Here is a 19,009-nt window from a genome sequence, read left to right on the forward strand (position 1 = left end):
TGAAGTCGCATTTAGAAAACCTCATCAGTGAACATCACTACAGGTTATTGTTGCAGGGAGAGTGAAATTCGTACCTGCGTTTTCTCCGTAACATGCATCAAATCACCACTCAATCAGCGGGTAACCCACAACCTTCTCTAGAAACTTCTTTACCTAAAGTATAAGAACAGTTTTTGACTTAAGGTGGCCTTTCACCCCAGCAATGCACATCAATCCCGTTAACCTAAATAAGTGATGTTCACTGATGAGGCTTTCCAAATACGACTACACAAAATCTTAACATTTTGATTAATCCTTTGTATCTCGCTCTTTTATCTTCTTTCCTCTCTGTTTATCTCCCACTATTGCCACAAACTCTAAAATCATTTTAGATCCCACTAGCAGATCCTTATCTGTTTAAGAGGGTTTTGTTAAAAAATATTCCATACTATTCTATTTAACTTACCATATTAGAAATACTACAATGAATGAGTTAGAACATAACATCACATGACTTCTAGTCTGCGACTTTATAAGTTGTATACTGAAAAACCTGAGTGTCATAGGATGTCCCAAGCACTATGAATACTCAACTACTGGTCAGCAGTAACCTCTGAACCCACTGGGCCCCTTGCTACAAATAAAAGAACCTTCAAGTCATTCAGAGTTTCCATCAAGTATGTAATAAAGAAAACTCCTGACAATGTCAACCTTTAAGACCGCAGTTGCCAATCTCGTCAAAGGGGTATGGTTGTGTTTAAAATAATTCAAATACCAAAGCCCCCTTTGGTCAAATGTTGGCTCAAAGCAGTGGCCCCCACACCACTTATGCACATAGAGTTTCTGTTATGCCGATGTCACGGTACACGATTTCTAATCGGACAGGATATCAAACTTGAAGACAGCAGGAGCCTGGGGATGTCAGATTACACGACTGCTGACATTCCAGCACAGTTTTTACATTTCTAAAGTAGCACACCCCCCCATAAAAATCAAAACAAGCTTAGACAGTTAATGCATTAAATTTGACTACAATAACAGTATTCATTGCTGACAAGGTATTTTTTTTATTTTGCACGTTAATCTAATGTGAGTCAAGTCACAAGTTGGAGAATTCAGCCAGCTTTGTTTTCTTTGAATCATCCAACTTGTAGCTCCGAGTTCAAAGGGCATTCACAAGGATTTTCCAACTCAGAAACTCCTAATTAGCCAATCTGCCTGCACTACTTGGCCTATTAATTATAATAATCGATTCTTTAAATTTATACAGTTGCTCTCACTACTCAAAGGACGTTAGTGAATGGGTAGTGAAGTGGTATGAGTGGGGGAATGATTAGGGGGCCAGAATGACTAGGCAAAGGTGGGCAATTTAGCCAGGCCATCGGGATACACCCAGTTCTTTACAAAGGATGCCCTGGGACCTTTAATGACCAGAGACAGTTGGGTCCTCAGTTTTACAGCACAGTGTCCTGCCCCAAACCCCCCTGCACTGGGGCATTGGGAACCACCTTCAGACCACAGGGCAAGTGCCCCCTGCTGGCCTCACCACCATTTCTTCTAGGAGAAACCCAAGCTTTTCCTGGTTGGTCTCCCATCCAAGTACAGTACTGGCCAGGACCAAGTGTGCTTAGCTTCAGGTGGATGACCTTTTAAGTTAATGCAGTAAAGAGAGGCCGATTCTTCTCCTTACACTACTACTATTATATAAGATCACTCTTTATTGCAGACCCAAATCCCCCCATATCGATTAAAACCAGCTTAAGAATTGCCCATTAACTGTTTTAACATCATTTCAGGTTTTAAGATATTTTAATCGTTCTAATACACCTTTGGCCACTTACAATAAATAACATTAAATACAAACTGAAACACACCATAGCCTGTATCCTCTCAGTCCTCATTCTTGTCACAAAGGTGAATTACCAACAGAAAAAGTTACCAGGCGTATACCCCCTCCCTCCTCCCCCAGGCACCCACACGACAACATTGTGTTCAATTTGTGAAATTTAAAAAACACACCTCAACTCCAAGATATATTTTTTAACGAGTTTTCCTTCCTTAAAACAAAGCTGTTGCTTGCAGTCAAACTAATTGAAGGTTTGTGATGACATTAAAAAGGCAGGTCGGTGTAAGGAGCCCCCCACCCTCCCACCCCAATCCCCCATCCCATGTTTGTCTAAGATCTTTGAGAAAGGACATTGGCCATGTTGTATTTATTACTGTACTGCATTTTTGAAATGAATCAAATTCTTGCAATAACCAGAAAAGTAAGCATTCCTTTATCCGCCACGAGTTTTATTTCAGTGTGGCTAGTTCTATGATCTCAGAAAATAAAAATAAATGTCCATTTAAGGCTCTGTTTGTACAGATAGTTTTTTTTTTTTTTCCTTTTCACAACTGTTAATCTTTAAAGTGCCACCCCCTGTTATTAACATTTCAATGCACACAAAAAGGCAACATAAGCAGTTAGTAAAATGTCTTTTGGAGTCGTCGTTGTTGTTTGTAAAGGAATGAAAGCCGCACCGATGGAATTCTGTAAATGCAGAAAATGAAGGGGCATTCCTTCCCAGAGAGGATAGACCCCCTCCCAAAAAAAAAAAAAAAAAGGGGGTTAGGAAACAAAGTGCTGCAGATGCATAGTGTACAACACGAGCTCTCGCGTATGCAGGGGAGCCCTATGACGTGTTAACAATGAAAAACGGCAACCATGCAAGCAACCAACAAATAAAAAAAAATCTCCTAGCTTTAGAGAGCCGCGTACTCTTGTTTGTAAACTGCAAACCGTAACTGTAGTTGCTGCGAGGAATGCGCACCACGCCATCTGTATTCTTTGCCTTTTTGTTTGTGTGAGGGGTGAGCTGGCATGAGGGATGGTGTCCTTTTTGGCAACATGGATGAAATCATTCCTTGAGATCCTACATTTAAAAACTACCAGGATTAAACAGTCTAATGGCAATCAATCACTGGCAGTGTGCTTCAAAAACCAAGACTTCCTTAACATGGGGAAGAGAGAAGAAAGAAAGAAAAAGAAGAAGAAAAAAAAAAAAAAGGCTAAAACTATTCCAACGGGACCAAATGATATCAGCAGAGCGGCAGGCAAAACTGGAAGCTCCTCAGATCCAGATGGCACTTCAAGACTCCATTTACAAGGGTCTTCCTTCAAGTGAAACTACCACGTTGCCTCCTAACTTCTGAGCCAGTGTGGAACGATCCTGAATATCATCTAAACCATTAACTTGCCATTCGTGTTTAATACCTGGAAAGGAACCAAGAAAATTCATGAATGCCACATATTAACAATTACATTCTTGAGCCTTTACTGGTATGGAAAATTCAACCTGTTAATGAATTTTTCCTTTTTATGCATTCAAAAATGTCTTAAAATAAAGGCAATTCTGCCAATATGAACCCACGTACCCAGCAGTGTACTGTATTGATAAGAGGGACTCACTTAGCCAAAGTAATCATCATACTTGCCTGTAAATTTCTTTTTGATTGCATCTTTAGAGCTAGCATAGATCATCTTACTTTTAAGGGGTGCACTTTCAGGGGCCCTAGAAAAAGACACAAAATACAACTTTAAAATTAAAACGCATAAACTGATTATTTTTCCTAACAGTCATGAGGCAAAGCTTTCATGGACATGCCATGACCTTCAGTACAGTTGCTTAACTGCACACAATTCTAACAAACTCCATTTTATAAACCAGCTTATCCAGAGAGAGGCCACAGGGAATCTGGAACCCATCCCTGCAAGCTTTGTTTCTGAGAATTTCAGTATTTTCAAGTCAAAGTTATTTCTTCGCAAACATGGCATATGTACATTTACCATACAAAATATTGCTCTAAAGTTAAGCACTTTTGTATAAATGTGTATATCTTGTCCGCTATTGCATTTTATACTAAAGGAGGTGGGGCACAGAAGAACGCTTAAAAACTTACCAAGACTGTTGTCAAGTATTGATCTGCACCTTCCGCGTTTTAAACACATTTGTGACAAAAAAGGGATCAAGAAATAATTATTTTACCACAAGTTCCTGGTATGAACTTTCTCATGGAAAGGATTACGGTTTCTATTCACGTGTGAGAATTCTCACATAAATTGGGGAGTAAATCAAAACAAAACCAATCATGTGGCACAAAACATTCACCATGATTTGGTCTGTCGGGAGGAAACCACCAACCCATCCAAGCCAGGGTTGGGGTGAAAGCTTATTGTACAGGAAGACTAAGTCTTGTATTTCTTTCAAAATGGACAAATCTCATAATTATAGTGTTTTCTTGTTCAAAAACATGTATAAAACTATTTTACAATGTAATATGGATATACTTTAGAATTAGGAGTTTGCTATGGAGTTGCAGCTCTGTCCTTCTCTCAAGCAGGTCAAACATTGACCCCACATTCCTTGAGAGGCATCTTTTTATGTCTTGGATGCAGGATGTGTCAGAGTCTTGTCAGAGCCTTATTGAAGAGCGGAGTTTTGTCTTTAGGTGGCCTTTTCCTGGTACCAAGGAAAGGGAAGATACCTTTAGCATCAGTGCCCCCGACTGTCCCTGGGTACAACTGCTTACTTCATCAGACCTAGGAAGGTGGTCCCCCAAGCGCACATGCATAACTAGATACTGTAGATGGATGTGAAAGTCACTATAACATAGATAGATACACTTGAAAAATGGACATATTTGGTTAAGTTTTTAAGCTTCAGAACAAAATAACATTTTGAGTGGCAAATGCATATATAGCAGTTTGTGAAGAAATCACTTCAATTTGAAAAATAAACCTGAGTTAATGGCAAGGGCCACTTGTTGGTGTAGTAGTTAAGAGTCTCGGCTTCACAGATCCTGGGTTTGAATCCACTCTGTGTGAAGTTTTCATGCTCTGCCCATTATTTTTCTCCCATGGCCACAAAGATATCCAGGTTTAGTTAACAGACCATTCTACATTTGGACCCAACATTAGCAAGTGTGGGTGCATGGAAATTAGGGCTTGGGGTGGCTGCGATAAAGAGACACCTCCCAAAGCTGTTGGGGTAGACTCCAATCTCCTGCAATCGTAAACTAAAGCAGGGCTGAGAATGTTCTAATAAATGGCGCCACTTGCAAAACCACCTCTAGACCATCGATCAGGTGTACCCACCAGAATATAAACACCAGATCTTCTTTTTTGGACTCTTTTGTTTCATATGTTGCATCATATAAGCCGTAACGGCAGTCATTCAGCGGTAACAGCTTTACGAAGGAGGTGTATGGGTCGTCCACTGTTTCACCAATGTCGCCCACCAATATTTCCTTGCCTTCCTCCACAATAATTTTCTTCTTGTCGTCACTGAGACAGAACAACACTGCTTTCTTTCTCTTCTTGACTTCTTCTGGTGTTGAAGATTTTCTTACTTTCATATCATTGAAAACTTTTATGACCTCGTCATTTACGGTTACTCCTGAAGCCTACAAAAGAGAGACAAAAACATCTTAAGTTACAGCAAGTCGTGCCATTCTGAAGATGTCATTAAAACTGCTAGAGACAAACCTGTCAAAAGGCATTTAAAGGTTTGACACATGTGGGCAGAACTCAACCAGTCAACAAAATTTCTGGACTATCAGAGTTTTGGAATTTCCTGCTCAATTTCCAACTGAATTCATACGCACTCCGTGATTCCCTGTACCACTGACAGTGTTTGGATTTTGTTTTCGCACACTATTACATCCCATTAGGTCTGTCTTCACTCTTGCCAGTTACAACCCGTTGGCAGAGAGAGGATTGTTCCTAATATTTGAGAGATCACTCTTACACTATGTGGAGTTCTTCCCTTACACTTACTGTATCTGATAGTGTCCACTTTGTTTTTGCACTATGCCATTATGCTCTCATATGCTGCAAGTGATTTCCATTCCAGATTCAATCTGTTATTTCCAAAAAAATAAAAAAGATACTTTTAAAAATTAAATACATTTAAAAAAAAAATCACACATGAAGATCTCCATCTTGCTAATCTACAACTGCTTTAGATGTCCTATTTTATTGTCAGATAGATGGACAGGACGGCATATGTCACTTTAAAATAACAGGCGGACACTGAAATGTGTTCATTGGTGTACTGGGACAGCCTGCATTGTGAAATAAATCTAAACAAAACATAAAATTTGGAAGTGTTATTTATAAAAGATAGTGGGATGATCCTATTAGTGAGGGCTACTCCAGCCACAAGATGAAGGGAGGGATGCATGCTCAGAACATAAGCAAGGCTGGTTGAATATTAAGGGATTTTCTATAGTGAACACCAGGGATATAACACTTATTAAAATATTTAATTTATTCAAGGAGAATACCAGATATGAAAGACTCAAATTTGTATTTTGCATTACTAAGAATTGTGTTCTTTCAGGGCGAGAGATTCATGTTACGGTTATTGAATCCACTGCTTCACACACATCACACTCCAAAAATAGTCCTTTTTTTAAGCTTCTCGAGCTAATTCTTTGCAAATTCAACACTAAAATTCGGAACTTATAAAAACACTTCTGCCATTTAAACTCCTGAGCAGGTTTTATTATCTCTGAAGAACAAACTTTACTGGAGTCATCCTGCTCAAAATCAAAAGACTTCTAGCATTTGAGAAGGTTTCATGTACATTTAATGATTTATTTTTGATTCATTGTGCCAATCGACCCCTGTGCATGTGCATGCATATATATATAGCTCTCTACAGCTAAATAGAAAACACACACATCTATAGCCAGCTTGCCTGCATGCGCACGCACTCTCTCTACTTACATACACACATTGATATAAACTCACATCTACCACATTGTATCTATATTGCTCAATCATAATTTATAAATACTGTATATTATATATACACTGACCTATAACTCAATCTATTCACGTGTGTGTGTCTGCATCTTCTTGGCTCTGGTGAGGTAAGCAGCACTACCTTGAGACAACAGGGGGTGTCAACGTTAACGGTATCTTCTCTTAATCCTGTACCATTGAAAGGCTACCCAAGGATGATGCCTAGCAATGGTATAAAAGGGGATTAGTTAAGGAAAGTGGGGTCACTGTTTAACCCGTTTGAGAGGAAGACAGGGGTCTATGTAGCAAACTCTAATTCTAAAGAGAGAACATCAAGAGCCATTACTTTCGATTCTGCTGCAGCAAGTCTGTAGGTTTTTGTTGCAAGTAGATAGGGGGACCTGGGAGACTTTTTGCCTGCATGTATCAGTCCATTTTCTCGGCCATGTTACAATTCATACACATATCTTTATATCTCTCTCAATTTATATCTATATACACATACATAGTTATCTAATAATTTTCATCCTATATCTATGCATCTGTATTTATACACACACATTAAAATTTATATATATATATATATATATATCCACATATATATTTATATATATATATATATATATATATATATATATATCCACATATATATTTATATATATATCCACATATATATTTATATATATATATATATTTATATATATATATATATATATATATATATATATATATATATATATATATATCTCTATCTATCTATCTATATATACACACACACACACACAGAGCTTCCTACATATAGTATCTATTATGTACAGAATATCTATATATAGTGTTAATGTATAGATACACATTAATATACATATACACTACCTACACCTATCTCTATATACACACACACACAGTATATTAATATTTATACACACACCTATAGCTCTCTTTATATTTATATACACATGCATCTCTCTTAATATACAGTCTATCTATACCTATAGATACACACTTATCTATATCCATTTCTCAGTATCTACGTACATGCGCACACACACACACACACACACACACAAGCAGCCATACCACCTGCACTTCAGAAGAGGTCGTCCAACTGAAGCTCAGCCTGTTCAGGCCCAGCCAGTACTTGGTTGGGAGACCATCTAGAAAAAGCTTGGGTTGCTACTGAAAGTGGTGTTACTGAGAGCTGCAGAGGGCGTTTACCCTGTGGATCTTAATGCCTCAGGGCAGTGACAGGGTTACACAGTGCTGTAAAAATTGTGCCGTCCTTCGGAGGAGACGTAAAACCGAGGTCCTGACTCTTTGTGGTCATTAAAATCTCTGGGGACCCTTTGTAAATAACGTGGTGTATCCCAATGTTCAGGCTAAATTGCCAATCACCACCTTGTCTATTCTGGCCTCCTAATCATCAATCAATCAATCAATCAACATTTATTTATATAGCACATATTCATACAAAAAAATGTAGCTCAAAGTGCTTTACAAAATGAATAGAAAAATAGAAGACACAATAAAAAATAAACATAAGTCAACATTAATTAACATAGAATAAGTAAGGTCCGATGGCCAGGGTGGACAGAAAAAACAAACAACAAAAAAAACTCCAAAAGCTGGAGAAAAAAAATAAAATCTGTAAGGGTTCCAGACCACAAGACCGCCCAGTCCCCTCTGGGCAATCTACCTAACATAAGTCAAACAGTCCTCTTTGTATTTAGGGTTTTCATGGAAGGACCTGATGATGATGATGATGGTCACGTAGACTTCTGGCTTTCAGTCCATCAATCATCTTTCATCCCTAATTGGCTCTCTGTCACCACTTCACCACCTAATACCTAATGTGCATTGAGGGTATTGACGCAAGAATAGCTGTCATTGCATCATCCAGTTTGGTGCTACACAATGGTGGTAGCTTAAGTGCTCCGAGTAGCAAGAAAGGTGCTAGCTAGATAACTATTATTCCCATCTATATATATTTTTTATATCCACACATACACATCTATAGCCTTCTGTCTCTGTCTACAGTATATGTGTGTATATATACACACACAAGCACGCATTCCCCTCAAATGGTAAACATACAAAAGTAAATGTATGTAATCAGTTGACATGAATGCGTTTTTTTTTGTTAGTCATCTTAGGTAAAGTTGCTTCTCACCAAATCTGTGAAGAATCCACTGCATCCACTTAACAGTGTCATCTCCAGACAGAGGAGTAGCTTCAGTGACAGACTTTTGTCACTGTCCTGTTCCACTGACAGACTAAAGAGATCGTTCCTCCCCCACACTATGCGACTCTTCAATTCCACCCGGGGGAGTAAATGCGAACATTATTTTTATTTTAATTCTTTTCATTTTTATTACTATTTAATTTAATATTGTTTCTTTGTATCAGTATACTGCTGCTGGATTATGTGAATTTCCCCTTGGGATTAATAAAGTATCTATCTATCTATCTCTTCAACATGAAAGCCACCAGCACAGGATGACTAAGCCCAGTCAAGTGTAGGGCAGCTCAGAGGCCGCAGTCAAACTTCAGAGAAAAATCAAAACTCTTAGGGACGGAGGGCACAGTGGCCCACTCGTGGAGGGAGTAACCGGGTCCTGCTTTGCACAGCCACTTAATAACGTAACACCATCCATTATCTTTCTAAATGTACTCCGCTGTTACTAAAGATATGCACTACTACGCCATAACGGGTTTTATTCAGTATATTTGAACAGATTGCTAGAAGTAATAACTCAAGGCGTGTGGGGACTTCACTACAATAAAATGCTCCTACCCCTTATGATGGCCACAAAAGGAAGGCGACATAACATCACAAACTCCAACTCCACCTAACTCACTGTAGGGGTTACCAGCACTTAACTGGACTGCAACAGACTGAAATTAAGAACCAACACGGACTGAGTCTGCCCAATCGCGTAGTCTGGAATTGCCAGCCAAACAGGACCTGCAAATTCTCAACCCTGCTTTATGGAACTCAGGGTCCTGGTATGTGAAGTCACCCGCTCAGTCGCCACCAGTGACTCACAGATCAGTGAATCACTCCATCTGTGAAAGTAATGGGAATACCGTTCTCAAAAAAAAAAAACAACAACTTAAAAGCGGAGCCTGACGCGCTATAAAGAAAAGCAACTGTTGAAGGGCTTCAGCCGGTGCGAGTATGGCCACTTCACTCCTTCTACGGAGTCGTCGGGCTTCTGTGCAGCACACGCGGCTCTACAATGCGATTCTCGCTCCCTGATGGTCGAATACTGAGGGATAAAAAACAAAAAAACAACCCACCGGGTAAAATGTCACTTCCACTAAAAGCTATGAAAATGCAAAGAAAGTCCGAATGATGGGACGTGTGAAGAGGCGCACATAACGGTAAGCGTGACGAAGCAGGCTGCCCAGCGGCGCGCCCAGGCAGATCCCGCTATCCGGTCACACGTGCGCCTCGGGCCGGTTCATTGAAGCGCTCCGAACTCGCACGCCCCGCCGCCTTAACGCGGCAAGACCCCCAATAAAGGAGCAGAAGCGGCGGTGGGACATTGACTAAGAAGAGATGCTAATGTAAAAGCCCCTCGGTCTCTGGCCGCGACAATGAGATCGATTAAAAGGCATCGGGAATGTCCGTGGAATTCAGCGGTCGGTCACTGCGGCTAAAATTAGACCAACATGGCCGCCGGGCGGCCTACCGGCGAGGAGGCCTGCGGTGTCGGTAGACGAGCCCCTGGACGGTATGTATCGGCTTCTCCACTAGGACACGTTACAAAAACAGACCTACACTCGGCGGCAGTTGCGGTATGATGAGGGAGACCAAGAAATGAAAGCCCGACGCGAGCCCCGACTTCGCTTACTCACTCGCTCTGGGATTACTAACAAACCGCAGACGGCGACATTCAGGTGAATTGGAGAACGAAGAGTTAAAAGGCGACACGAGACTCGGCGTTAAGTGATGAGGAAGATAAAATGGACCCAGCAGGGGCGGCTGCTGCACTCACCATGTCGTCTGCTGCGCGGCTCGGCGTTCGTTTGTGGCGGAGGAGGAATGACGCCGGGAATGAGGGAGGAGGGGGCAGAGCTCCGCGTGGACGGGCTGACGGATGAGGCGGCGATTGGCAGGACAGAAGAGAGAGAGGGAGAGACACAGAGCGAGCGAGCGAGAGAGGGGGGCAGCGGCGGCGGCGACAGCAGCTCAATAAAGCGACACTCCGCTCGTGTGCGAGTGCGCGGCAGTGCTGCACCCTGGCGGTCGGGCAACTACGAATCCCGCGCGCGCGCAAAGTCGCGTATGCATTTTGGCGCGTAAGTCAAAGTTCAGTGCCGGGAAGGCCACGGGGTCAAATAGGATGCGATTTTCGATGGAAAAACAGAAAAGGCTGCACATGGAAGTTACAGGCAGTGGCATATGATGGAGACATATGGAAAGAAATAAAAGTGAAATATTGATAGATTATAAATTGATAAATTTGGCTTTTGATATAAGCTCTTTAAATAAATAAATGCATGGATCAGGAGTTCCTAATCTGTCTCACCCTGTTTAACGCGTGGTAACTTTTCAAAAGTAAATTTACTCCCATTCTGTTTTGCTCAGTAATTTGGGTTTACTCTTTTACCATAATAAAGCAATCGAGAAAGGGGAACTTTAAAAATACCGTTAACATTTTTATTTCAAGTTCAAATAAGAATAGCAGCACATACTGTTATTTCACTTACTTTAAAACTAGTGATGAGCAGATACCAGTACACCAGAATGAAACAAATCGATCCTTTCACCTTACATGCGTCGGTGAATTTCTGCTCTCTCCATGCAAAGACATCCGACTATGGTGTGTTATTCAGCAATGTTGCAGTCTCACATGAGTGTCCATGTTTGAGTTTGGCTTCAATTAAACTAACGGCAGTGCTGTGTTGTGTGTCTCGTACTGTGTCAGCTTTTATCCACTGTGGTTAGCATGTAATGTTCAAATTTCGATTGTTTTTCGCTCATAACTACATGCCAGGAACACCAAGGGATACCCTACCACACGCTGCTCCTTAGTAGAACGTACGATTCCTTAGTGCAAGACTCCACAGAACAAGACGGGGAAGTTCATCTCAAGGTAGAAAGACATAAAAAGGTAGACATGTTCAAGTACCTTGGATCAGCTGTAACAGAGAATGGAGAGCTTAATCTAAAAGTAACAACAGGAAGCTAAATAGGAGGCTTGACCAACAGCCTGATCCTCTTTGCCAGAACCTTCCTTTACATAGGTTTTCTCAGGGAAGCTGAGGAGAGGGGTTCCCGCTAGAGTTGGAACACACCCTCTAGTCCCTTTTCTAGAAACTTTAAGAACTCTGGGTGAATATCCTCATCCAACAGAGCCTTGATCACCAACTATCACAGTGACCTTACCACCAGTCCTCCTCAGATTCCCTGGATTTTGCTTCCTCAAAGAAGGCATATCGATGGGATTTAGGAAGTCCTCAAAGTGTTCCTTCCATTGACTGACTTCATCCCCAGGTAAGATCAACAGGACTGCTTCTACCTCTGGAGTCACCTGATAAGTTTGCCAGAATCGCTTTGGGGCCAATCATGTCGTTTTCCATGGTCTCACCAAACTCATCCTCCACAGAAGTTATTGCTTCCATAACTGCCATTTCCACACATTCACTTAGTCTGTTGGTACCAGTCAACTGCCTCTGGACTCCCACAAGCTAACTGAGCATGAAATGCTTCCTCCTTCTGTCCAACAGCTCCCTTTACTGCTGGCTTCAAGGATTACTACTTACCTTAAGTCCACACATCTACGTAGCCTCCTTACCAATGGAGTCATGGAACATGTGGGAACAATTAGGGTTCAATGTCCACAGCCTGCCTTTGAATGCAAGAGAAATTCATTTGAAGGTACAAGTTGAAGATCTCGGGCATCTTCCATTCTCAACATACCCTCGCTATAGGCTTTGGGTCTGTATAAATCAGTCTAACATCCGTTCCAACTCACAACTAGGCAGTGATCAGCTCCTCTCTTCACTCCAAGTGTCCATGACATAATGGTCGTATATCTGATGACATGGCTAAGAAACTGATCAACCACTTATGGCTGTATCTTTAAATTACCGCTTTATCACAGTGGAGAGGTTTGTGTGTTCCAATGATCCAATGAGCTATGTTATCTGGGGAAATTGCCCCTAGTAGGGTCACCCAAGCCAAATCCAAGGTGACAGATGAAAAGTGTGGTTCCATTATGAGAAAAATTGAGATTTTGTTACTTCAACCAGGAAAAGGGAAACCAGGGGCTGAGAGTCTGGCCCTGGTTGGGGAGCTTGTGCAAGCACCTGTTGGTTGGGCCTTAACCAATGAGACCAGGCCGGACCTCCAGTGGGATCACCACCTGCAGTAGAAACTATAAGGGTCCCGTGATTTGTGACTTGGGTGACGGTTGAAGACACCTGCCCTAGTGGACCTATCTCCAGCTACCAAAGCTAAATGTAGGGGCATGGAATGTGACCTCTCTGCTGGGGAAAGGAGCCCAAGCTAGTTAGGGAGGTGCCATCTAGACAGGGCTGGGACCAGGACATGTACATCAAGAGTTTAACACAGTGGACAAGAGGATCCCCATCCTGCAACTGAGTCAGGGAATGGGCTCTGTCCATGCTTATGTGCCGACAGTTGGGTGAGAGTATTCAGTCTTCTGGAAGACCGTAGTGGAGGAGTGATGGAAGTGGCTAACCACTTGGAACTCTTGTTCTACTGAAGGACTTTAACGCTCACATAGACAGCAACAGGAAAACATAGAAAATTGTAATTGGAAGAAACGGCCTACCTTCTCCGAACCCAAGCAATGTTTTATTAGACTTCATTATTGAACACTATATTCAAGGGTGTTGATGCACTGAATAGGTCTAACATTAAAATCACTGACAAGTGCCACAGTGGATAACTTTGATGATTAAATTACAGTGGCACCTGTCAAGGGGTGACACATATTAAAGCAGCAAGTGAACAGTCAGTTCTTGAAGGTGCTGTATCTGAAGAAGGAAAAATGGGCAGGTGTTAGGACCTTAATGACTTTGACTTGGGCCAATTTGTGATGGCTACACAACTGCATCAGACCATCTTCAAAATGGCAGGTCTTGTGAGGTATTCCTGGTATGCAGTGGTTAGTGCCTACCAACAGTGGTACAAAGGAGGACAACCGGTAAACCAGTAACAGGACATGGGTGGAGAGCATAAGGAATGTCCCTCACAGTATTGACCAACAGGAAAGAAAGCCACTCACTGATGGCCAGGGACTTAACTTTCTTAAATAATAAAGAGGTGTGAATGTTGCAAAGGCAAAATTAGGCAAGGGGAAAATGTACAGAGGTATTCTTGCCACAAGGTCAAAACATTGACAATTAGTATTGAGCAAAATGATTTGCACAGAGATTGATTTTGCACTTCCTGCAAGTTTCATGTCACTGAAACAAGAACAAAGGCATTTATTCCCTCTCTGGAAACATTTTCACACATTAACTCTGCATACCAAGAGCCTGACTGTTGCTCTGGCCGAGCTCCAGCAAACCTGTGTGGAGACGGGAGAAACTTCCGGAAGGACAGCAATCACTGCAACCCTCCAATGACCTGGGCTTTAAGACAGGAGTGGTCAGACAGAAGCCTCACTTCAGTAAAAGGAACATGGAAGCCCATTCCAAGTTTGCAAAAAGGCACCTATATGGCCATTAGAGGGTAAAGAAACAAGACTCCATGGTCTGTTGAAATCAAGATTAGTGTCATGTCTGGAAGAAACCGGACGCCGCTCATCTCCTGTGCAAAACCATTCCAACAGTGAAGCATGGTGATGTGGAAATCATGCTGTGGGACTCTAGACTAGACAGAGTTGAGGGGAAGCAGAACAGAGCAAAGTATGGAGCTATCCTTAATGGAAACCTGCTCCTGTGAACCCTGAACCACAGACAGGGCAGATGGTTCACCTTTCAACAGTACAATGAACCAAAGTACAAAGCAAAAACAACATAGGAGTGGGGACAACTCTGTGAATGGTCAGGCTGTGGCTGGGCCACTTTCGAGGACAGCCCCGAAAACAGCCGTGCACTGATCCAACCTGACAGAGCTTCAGAGGAAATTCCCTTGAGACCCACTGCATCAAATCCTATAAAACCAGAAATGACCCAAGAACATTTATGTTAGGCAGGATACCCAGTGGGAGCTGGGTGGTCTTATGGCCTTGGAACCCCTGCAGACTGTTTTTTTTCCCCCCACCAGCTCAACTCTTATTTTTCTTGACCCCCCGGCACCTGACCCTAACATTGTACATATTTTTAGAGGCTTAAAAAAAACACTTCTATATACACGGATTCTATTTCTATATCTATCCTATGAAAGTGTGCATTATTTTCTTGCAAGTTATTTGTTCATTATTCTTTTTCTTTGGTTTTCTTAGTAACTCTGACATCCTGTAAAGCACTTTGTATGAAAATGTGAGACATAAATAAATGTTGTTGGTAATTACAGTCCATTCCTGAAGCACATTCGGTCTGGAGTGGACCCTTCTTCACAAACTCATCCCCACTGACCTGACTTGAGGTGCATCTCTGTGAGCTGTAGGAGGAAACCCACCATCATGCACCTCCTGCAGGAACCCAGCTCACCCCCAAAAGATTTTCAATGAGCCACCGCGTCACCAAATGTTAACAAGTCAGACTTCAGTGTATTATCAGCCAGTCTAATAAAATAAGAAACACAAAAGAGCACGACACAGGGTACATATAAAGGAGGACGAGCTTTGCAAACACAAGTGTGTTTTTTTTTTTTTTAATATTACAAATTGCAAAATAATTTCTTCTACTTTTTTTTTTTTTTTTTTGAAGGTACAAAACATGGAGGAAAGGAGAATTTCAAAACCTTTCACTGTGAAAATTGCTGCTATACATTTATTTAGAAAAGCGCATCAGAAATGTCACAAATAACATTATAAAACATGAGGCCTAACAGCCCTCTGTACGAATTTTTGTCCATATAAATACAAAAGTCTTCAACCCAAATTATATTCAACTCTAAATAAATATCTACCTGGTTTAAGAAAAGAGCACTGAAGGGATGTGCCAGGCCTCATTCCCCTGTAGTGTTGCACAGACCTTTTATACAGTGTGGAAGAAAGAAAACAACGCTTTCCGGTTCTACGAGAGAGAAAGTTACAAAGTCGACCCCTCGAAACCCTCGCTGTTTGGAAATGACACAATACAATCCTGGCAAGTTTTTCAATTGGAGCAAAACATTCACATCAGAAAAACGGATTTCTTTGAAAATATAAAATATGTTTTTGCAGTCCAGAATAACCAATATACAAACCATATAAAACAATAACAAAAACAATTAGTTCACAATAGATTTGAGAATATCCTGAGAGCTTTACGGAGAAACCGGGGTAAAAAATTCCAGTGCAGATCAAGTCAGGCAGATTAAGTTGATTGCTCCACACTGGGGTGGACTGCCAGAAGCACCTTGCAGACTCAAAAGACGTCTCTTTAAATTACTGGTCTGCTTTCTTGGTCTGTACAATGCTGTGTAAGAAGTGGTGGCCGTATTTTTTAGTCTCAATTAAGGGTTGTCCAAAAGATAACCCCTCTGCCATCAACGTTGGTCTCATATTCTTGATTTCTTGGCAGGACCAACGTCAAACTGCTCCCCAAAATGAATTTCAAGTCCATTTTTTTGTGCCTGGCTGTGAAAAAAAGCTTGAAGTCGGACTCCTGCCTTCGCCTCAGCTGTGTTGCGGGCATTATACTCATAACAGTTGGTAAACATCAGCTCCACATCTTCAACAAATTCCGCTGCAGAAACAAACAATTTTGTTAGGATAACTTACTAGAACTATAGTGAAATAACCTTTACTACACATGCATTTCTTATGAATGAGCCATTCTAGATCAGGCAACAGGCATTTCATTCTTCTTCATTTATTAATCTCATTTTGTATGCATTGGTGGTAACAACACTTGAAAAACTGCGTGAAATGAAATGGCCTTCATGTTAAAGGATTACTCCACCCAATAATATATTTTTAAAAATATTTCTTAACCTATGTTGTTTATAGCTAGAAAAAATGTTAAGTCATACCTTCATGATGACCAGAGATTAATTCCCTGATAGGATGGGCTTAAATAAGGATCCAAATTAAACAGCAGCAAACATCATCAAAACGTCAATGAAAAATCTCCAAAAGTATTCCGGCCTCGAAAATGTCAGATACCCAGTCATATGCTTACAACTTACCAAACATGTGCATTGGATAAACTAATGTTTCCATGTTCCAACGGTAAAGTAATTCTGCTTCCATGAAAATATGAGATTAAAATTTATGACCCAAGATAACTGACAGATAATTTTGTTTTACGTAGTATGTTCTTTTAAAGCTGGAACTGCACACACTTACTGGGGAAGAGACAATAATTTGACGGTGTCTCGCATAGTCTTGTGCTAATAGGACTCAATTGTGACAAACTACTCAAGAAAGGAAGACGGCTTACCAGCTGTGCTGTATTTACAAGAGTTCATTTTCTCCCTGATGACACTCAAAGCAATTGGTTTATGGATGATGTCATAATAATCTGGAACCTGCAATAAAAGAGGAAAAACAAATTATGAATGAACCATCTTATCATCAACACCACCAATCCTGCTTTTTTGATGAGGGTCATGGTAGCAACAGGCTAAGCTGGGCCAACCAGGTCACACTGTCCTTGGCAACTTCAAACTCCTAGAGAACTGTAGAGGCTCCCAAGCCAGCTGAGAATCTATCCGATTCATCCTGGGTCTGCCTCTGTGGGCTATGCCTTGTACACCTGTTGTGGAGGGCATCAAAGGACTTCGTGATCTGGAGAAGCAGTGGTTCTACTTCAAGGTTCTCGTATTTTGCCGAGCTCTTCACTCTATCACAAACAGTAAGCCCAGCAACACTTATACGGGATCCTCATTTCTGCAGTTTGTACTCGCAATCAAATTCTTTCAGCCACAAGCAGGTACTCCTGATCATTTGTAAGAATGGAAATGCAGGCAGATACAACATGTTGCACTGGTAAATTTAGCAATCCACCTAAATACAGTTTTTCATACTATGCCTTCTTTACACCAGGCACCTTAGCAAATAAAGGGTATGAATGGCCCTGGCTTAAAACCCTAACCGACCAATTTAAACAAAAACATGTCTGCTTCTGTGCATTGCTTAACTTTAGTGTCGTCAGCCTGAGATGGTGCAGATGTACAGGTGCTATAAAATCAAATTCCTCCTACAGGTTCATAAACCCAATACAGTCACATGTAATGACTACAGGAAAATTCTTACTTGCATGTGCTATTCAACATACAACACTTTGCCACGATTGTTGAGTACAACTACCTTACTCTGAAACTTCAGTCAAGACTACAGAGTTCTGGTTCAACCTCACAATTTGGCAGACTTACACCATTTCAGATACAATTGGTATTTTAATTTTGGATTTCCAATTGAAGCACATGCAGGTGAAGTGATTTGCTCGTGGTTACACAGCTTTTAGCGTAGCAGATCTGAAACCATAAACTCAACTGTCCTGTGCAGGAGTTGACAGTTTACCTTGACTGACTGTGGGAGGGTGGGGAGAGTTTCAATGTGTTATTATGAACACAAAATCTGAATAAACAGCACCAAATTTTTGTTTCACTGATTGGGTAGTGTTTTCACACACAGGGTTTTCTTTTTTTGTGTAGTATGTCCTGTTTGGTGATTGTTACATGTTAGTAACAACACCTGTAGCATTGATACCTGGTTTGTAAATATGGGATCTGTGTATTTAAAAAAGTTTGCACGGATACAGAGGGGCTTCTGGGAATTGTAGCGTGTAGTTGTGAGACTTTTGGACTTCATTTTCCAACAACTCAATCATCAGCAGCACCCAAACACTTTGTGAAATGGATAATTGCAGTGGAAAAGGATTTCGCATGGCCATCAGATAGGAGGCGGCAGTGGGCATTTTTTCCCATTAATGTTGCGCTTTGTGTTAGAGGTGCGCCTCAGTATATCATTCCTCTTCTGAACTCTGGTGGCAGGACTGCCTTATATTATTCCTCCCTGAAGTAGTTTATAAAAGAGGGAGTACCTCATCATATCATTCCTTCTAGAACTGCTGTTTGCACTTCAGGATTCAGACCCATCATTTATAGTAAAGACTTTTGGTATTGCATATTGCCCTTTGGGTGGTTGTTCATGGCGTTCATTTTGTATG

The 19,009-nt window shown here is 41.2% G+C and overlaps 2 protein-coding genes across 2 annotated transcripts in view; both read right to left on the reverse strand.

Moving 5' to 3' along the window:
* Window positions 1-1,769: 1,769 nt before the first annotated feature.
* cfl2 (cofilin 2 (muscle)) lies at window positions 1,770-10,932 on the reverse strand. The gene is made up of 4 exons (XM_039741262.1): window positions 10,768-10,932; window positions 5,117-5,424; window positions 3,457-3,533; window positions 1,770-3,235 (listed from the first exon to the last, which is right to left on the reverse strand). The coding sequence occupies exons 1-4, from the start codon at window positions 10,768-10,770 to the stop codon at window positions 3,123-3,125; spliced, it is 501 nt and encodes a 166-aa protein (XP_039597196.1). The 5' UTR covers window positions 10,771-10,932; the 3' UTR covers window positions 1,770-3,122.
* Window positions 10,933-15,551: 4,619 nt separating this feature from the next.
* baz1a (bromodomain adjacent to zinc finger domain, 1A) overlaps window positions 15,552-19,009 on the reverse strand; it is an 86,627-nt gene continuing 83,169 nt past the window's right edge. The window contains exons 27-28 of the mRNA XM_039741131.1: window positions 17,279-17,366; window positions 15,552-16,582 (exon numbers count right to left, since the gene is read on the reverse strand). Of these exons, the coding sequence (XP_039597065.1) occupies window positions 16,395-16,582; window positions 17,279-17,366 (276 nt within the window). The 3' untranslated portion in view covers window positions 15,552-16,394. The remainder of the gene's footprint in view (window positions 16,583-17,278; window positions 17,367-19,009) is intronic.

This window comes from Polypterus senegalus, chromosome 18 (assembly GCF_016835505.1).
Source record: "Polypterus senegalus isolate Bchr_013 chromosome 18, ASM1683550v1, whole genome shotgun sequence".
NCBI classification, from domain to species: Eukaryota; Metazoa; Chordata; class Cladistia; order Polypteriformes; family Polypteridae; genus Polypterus; species Polypterus senegalus.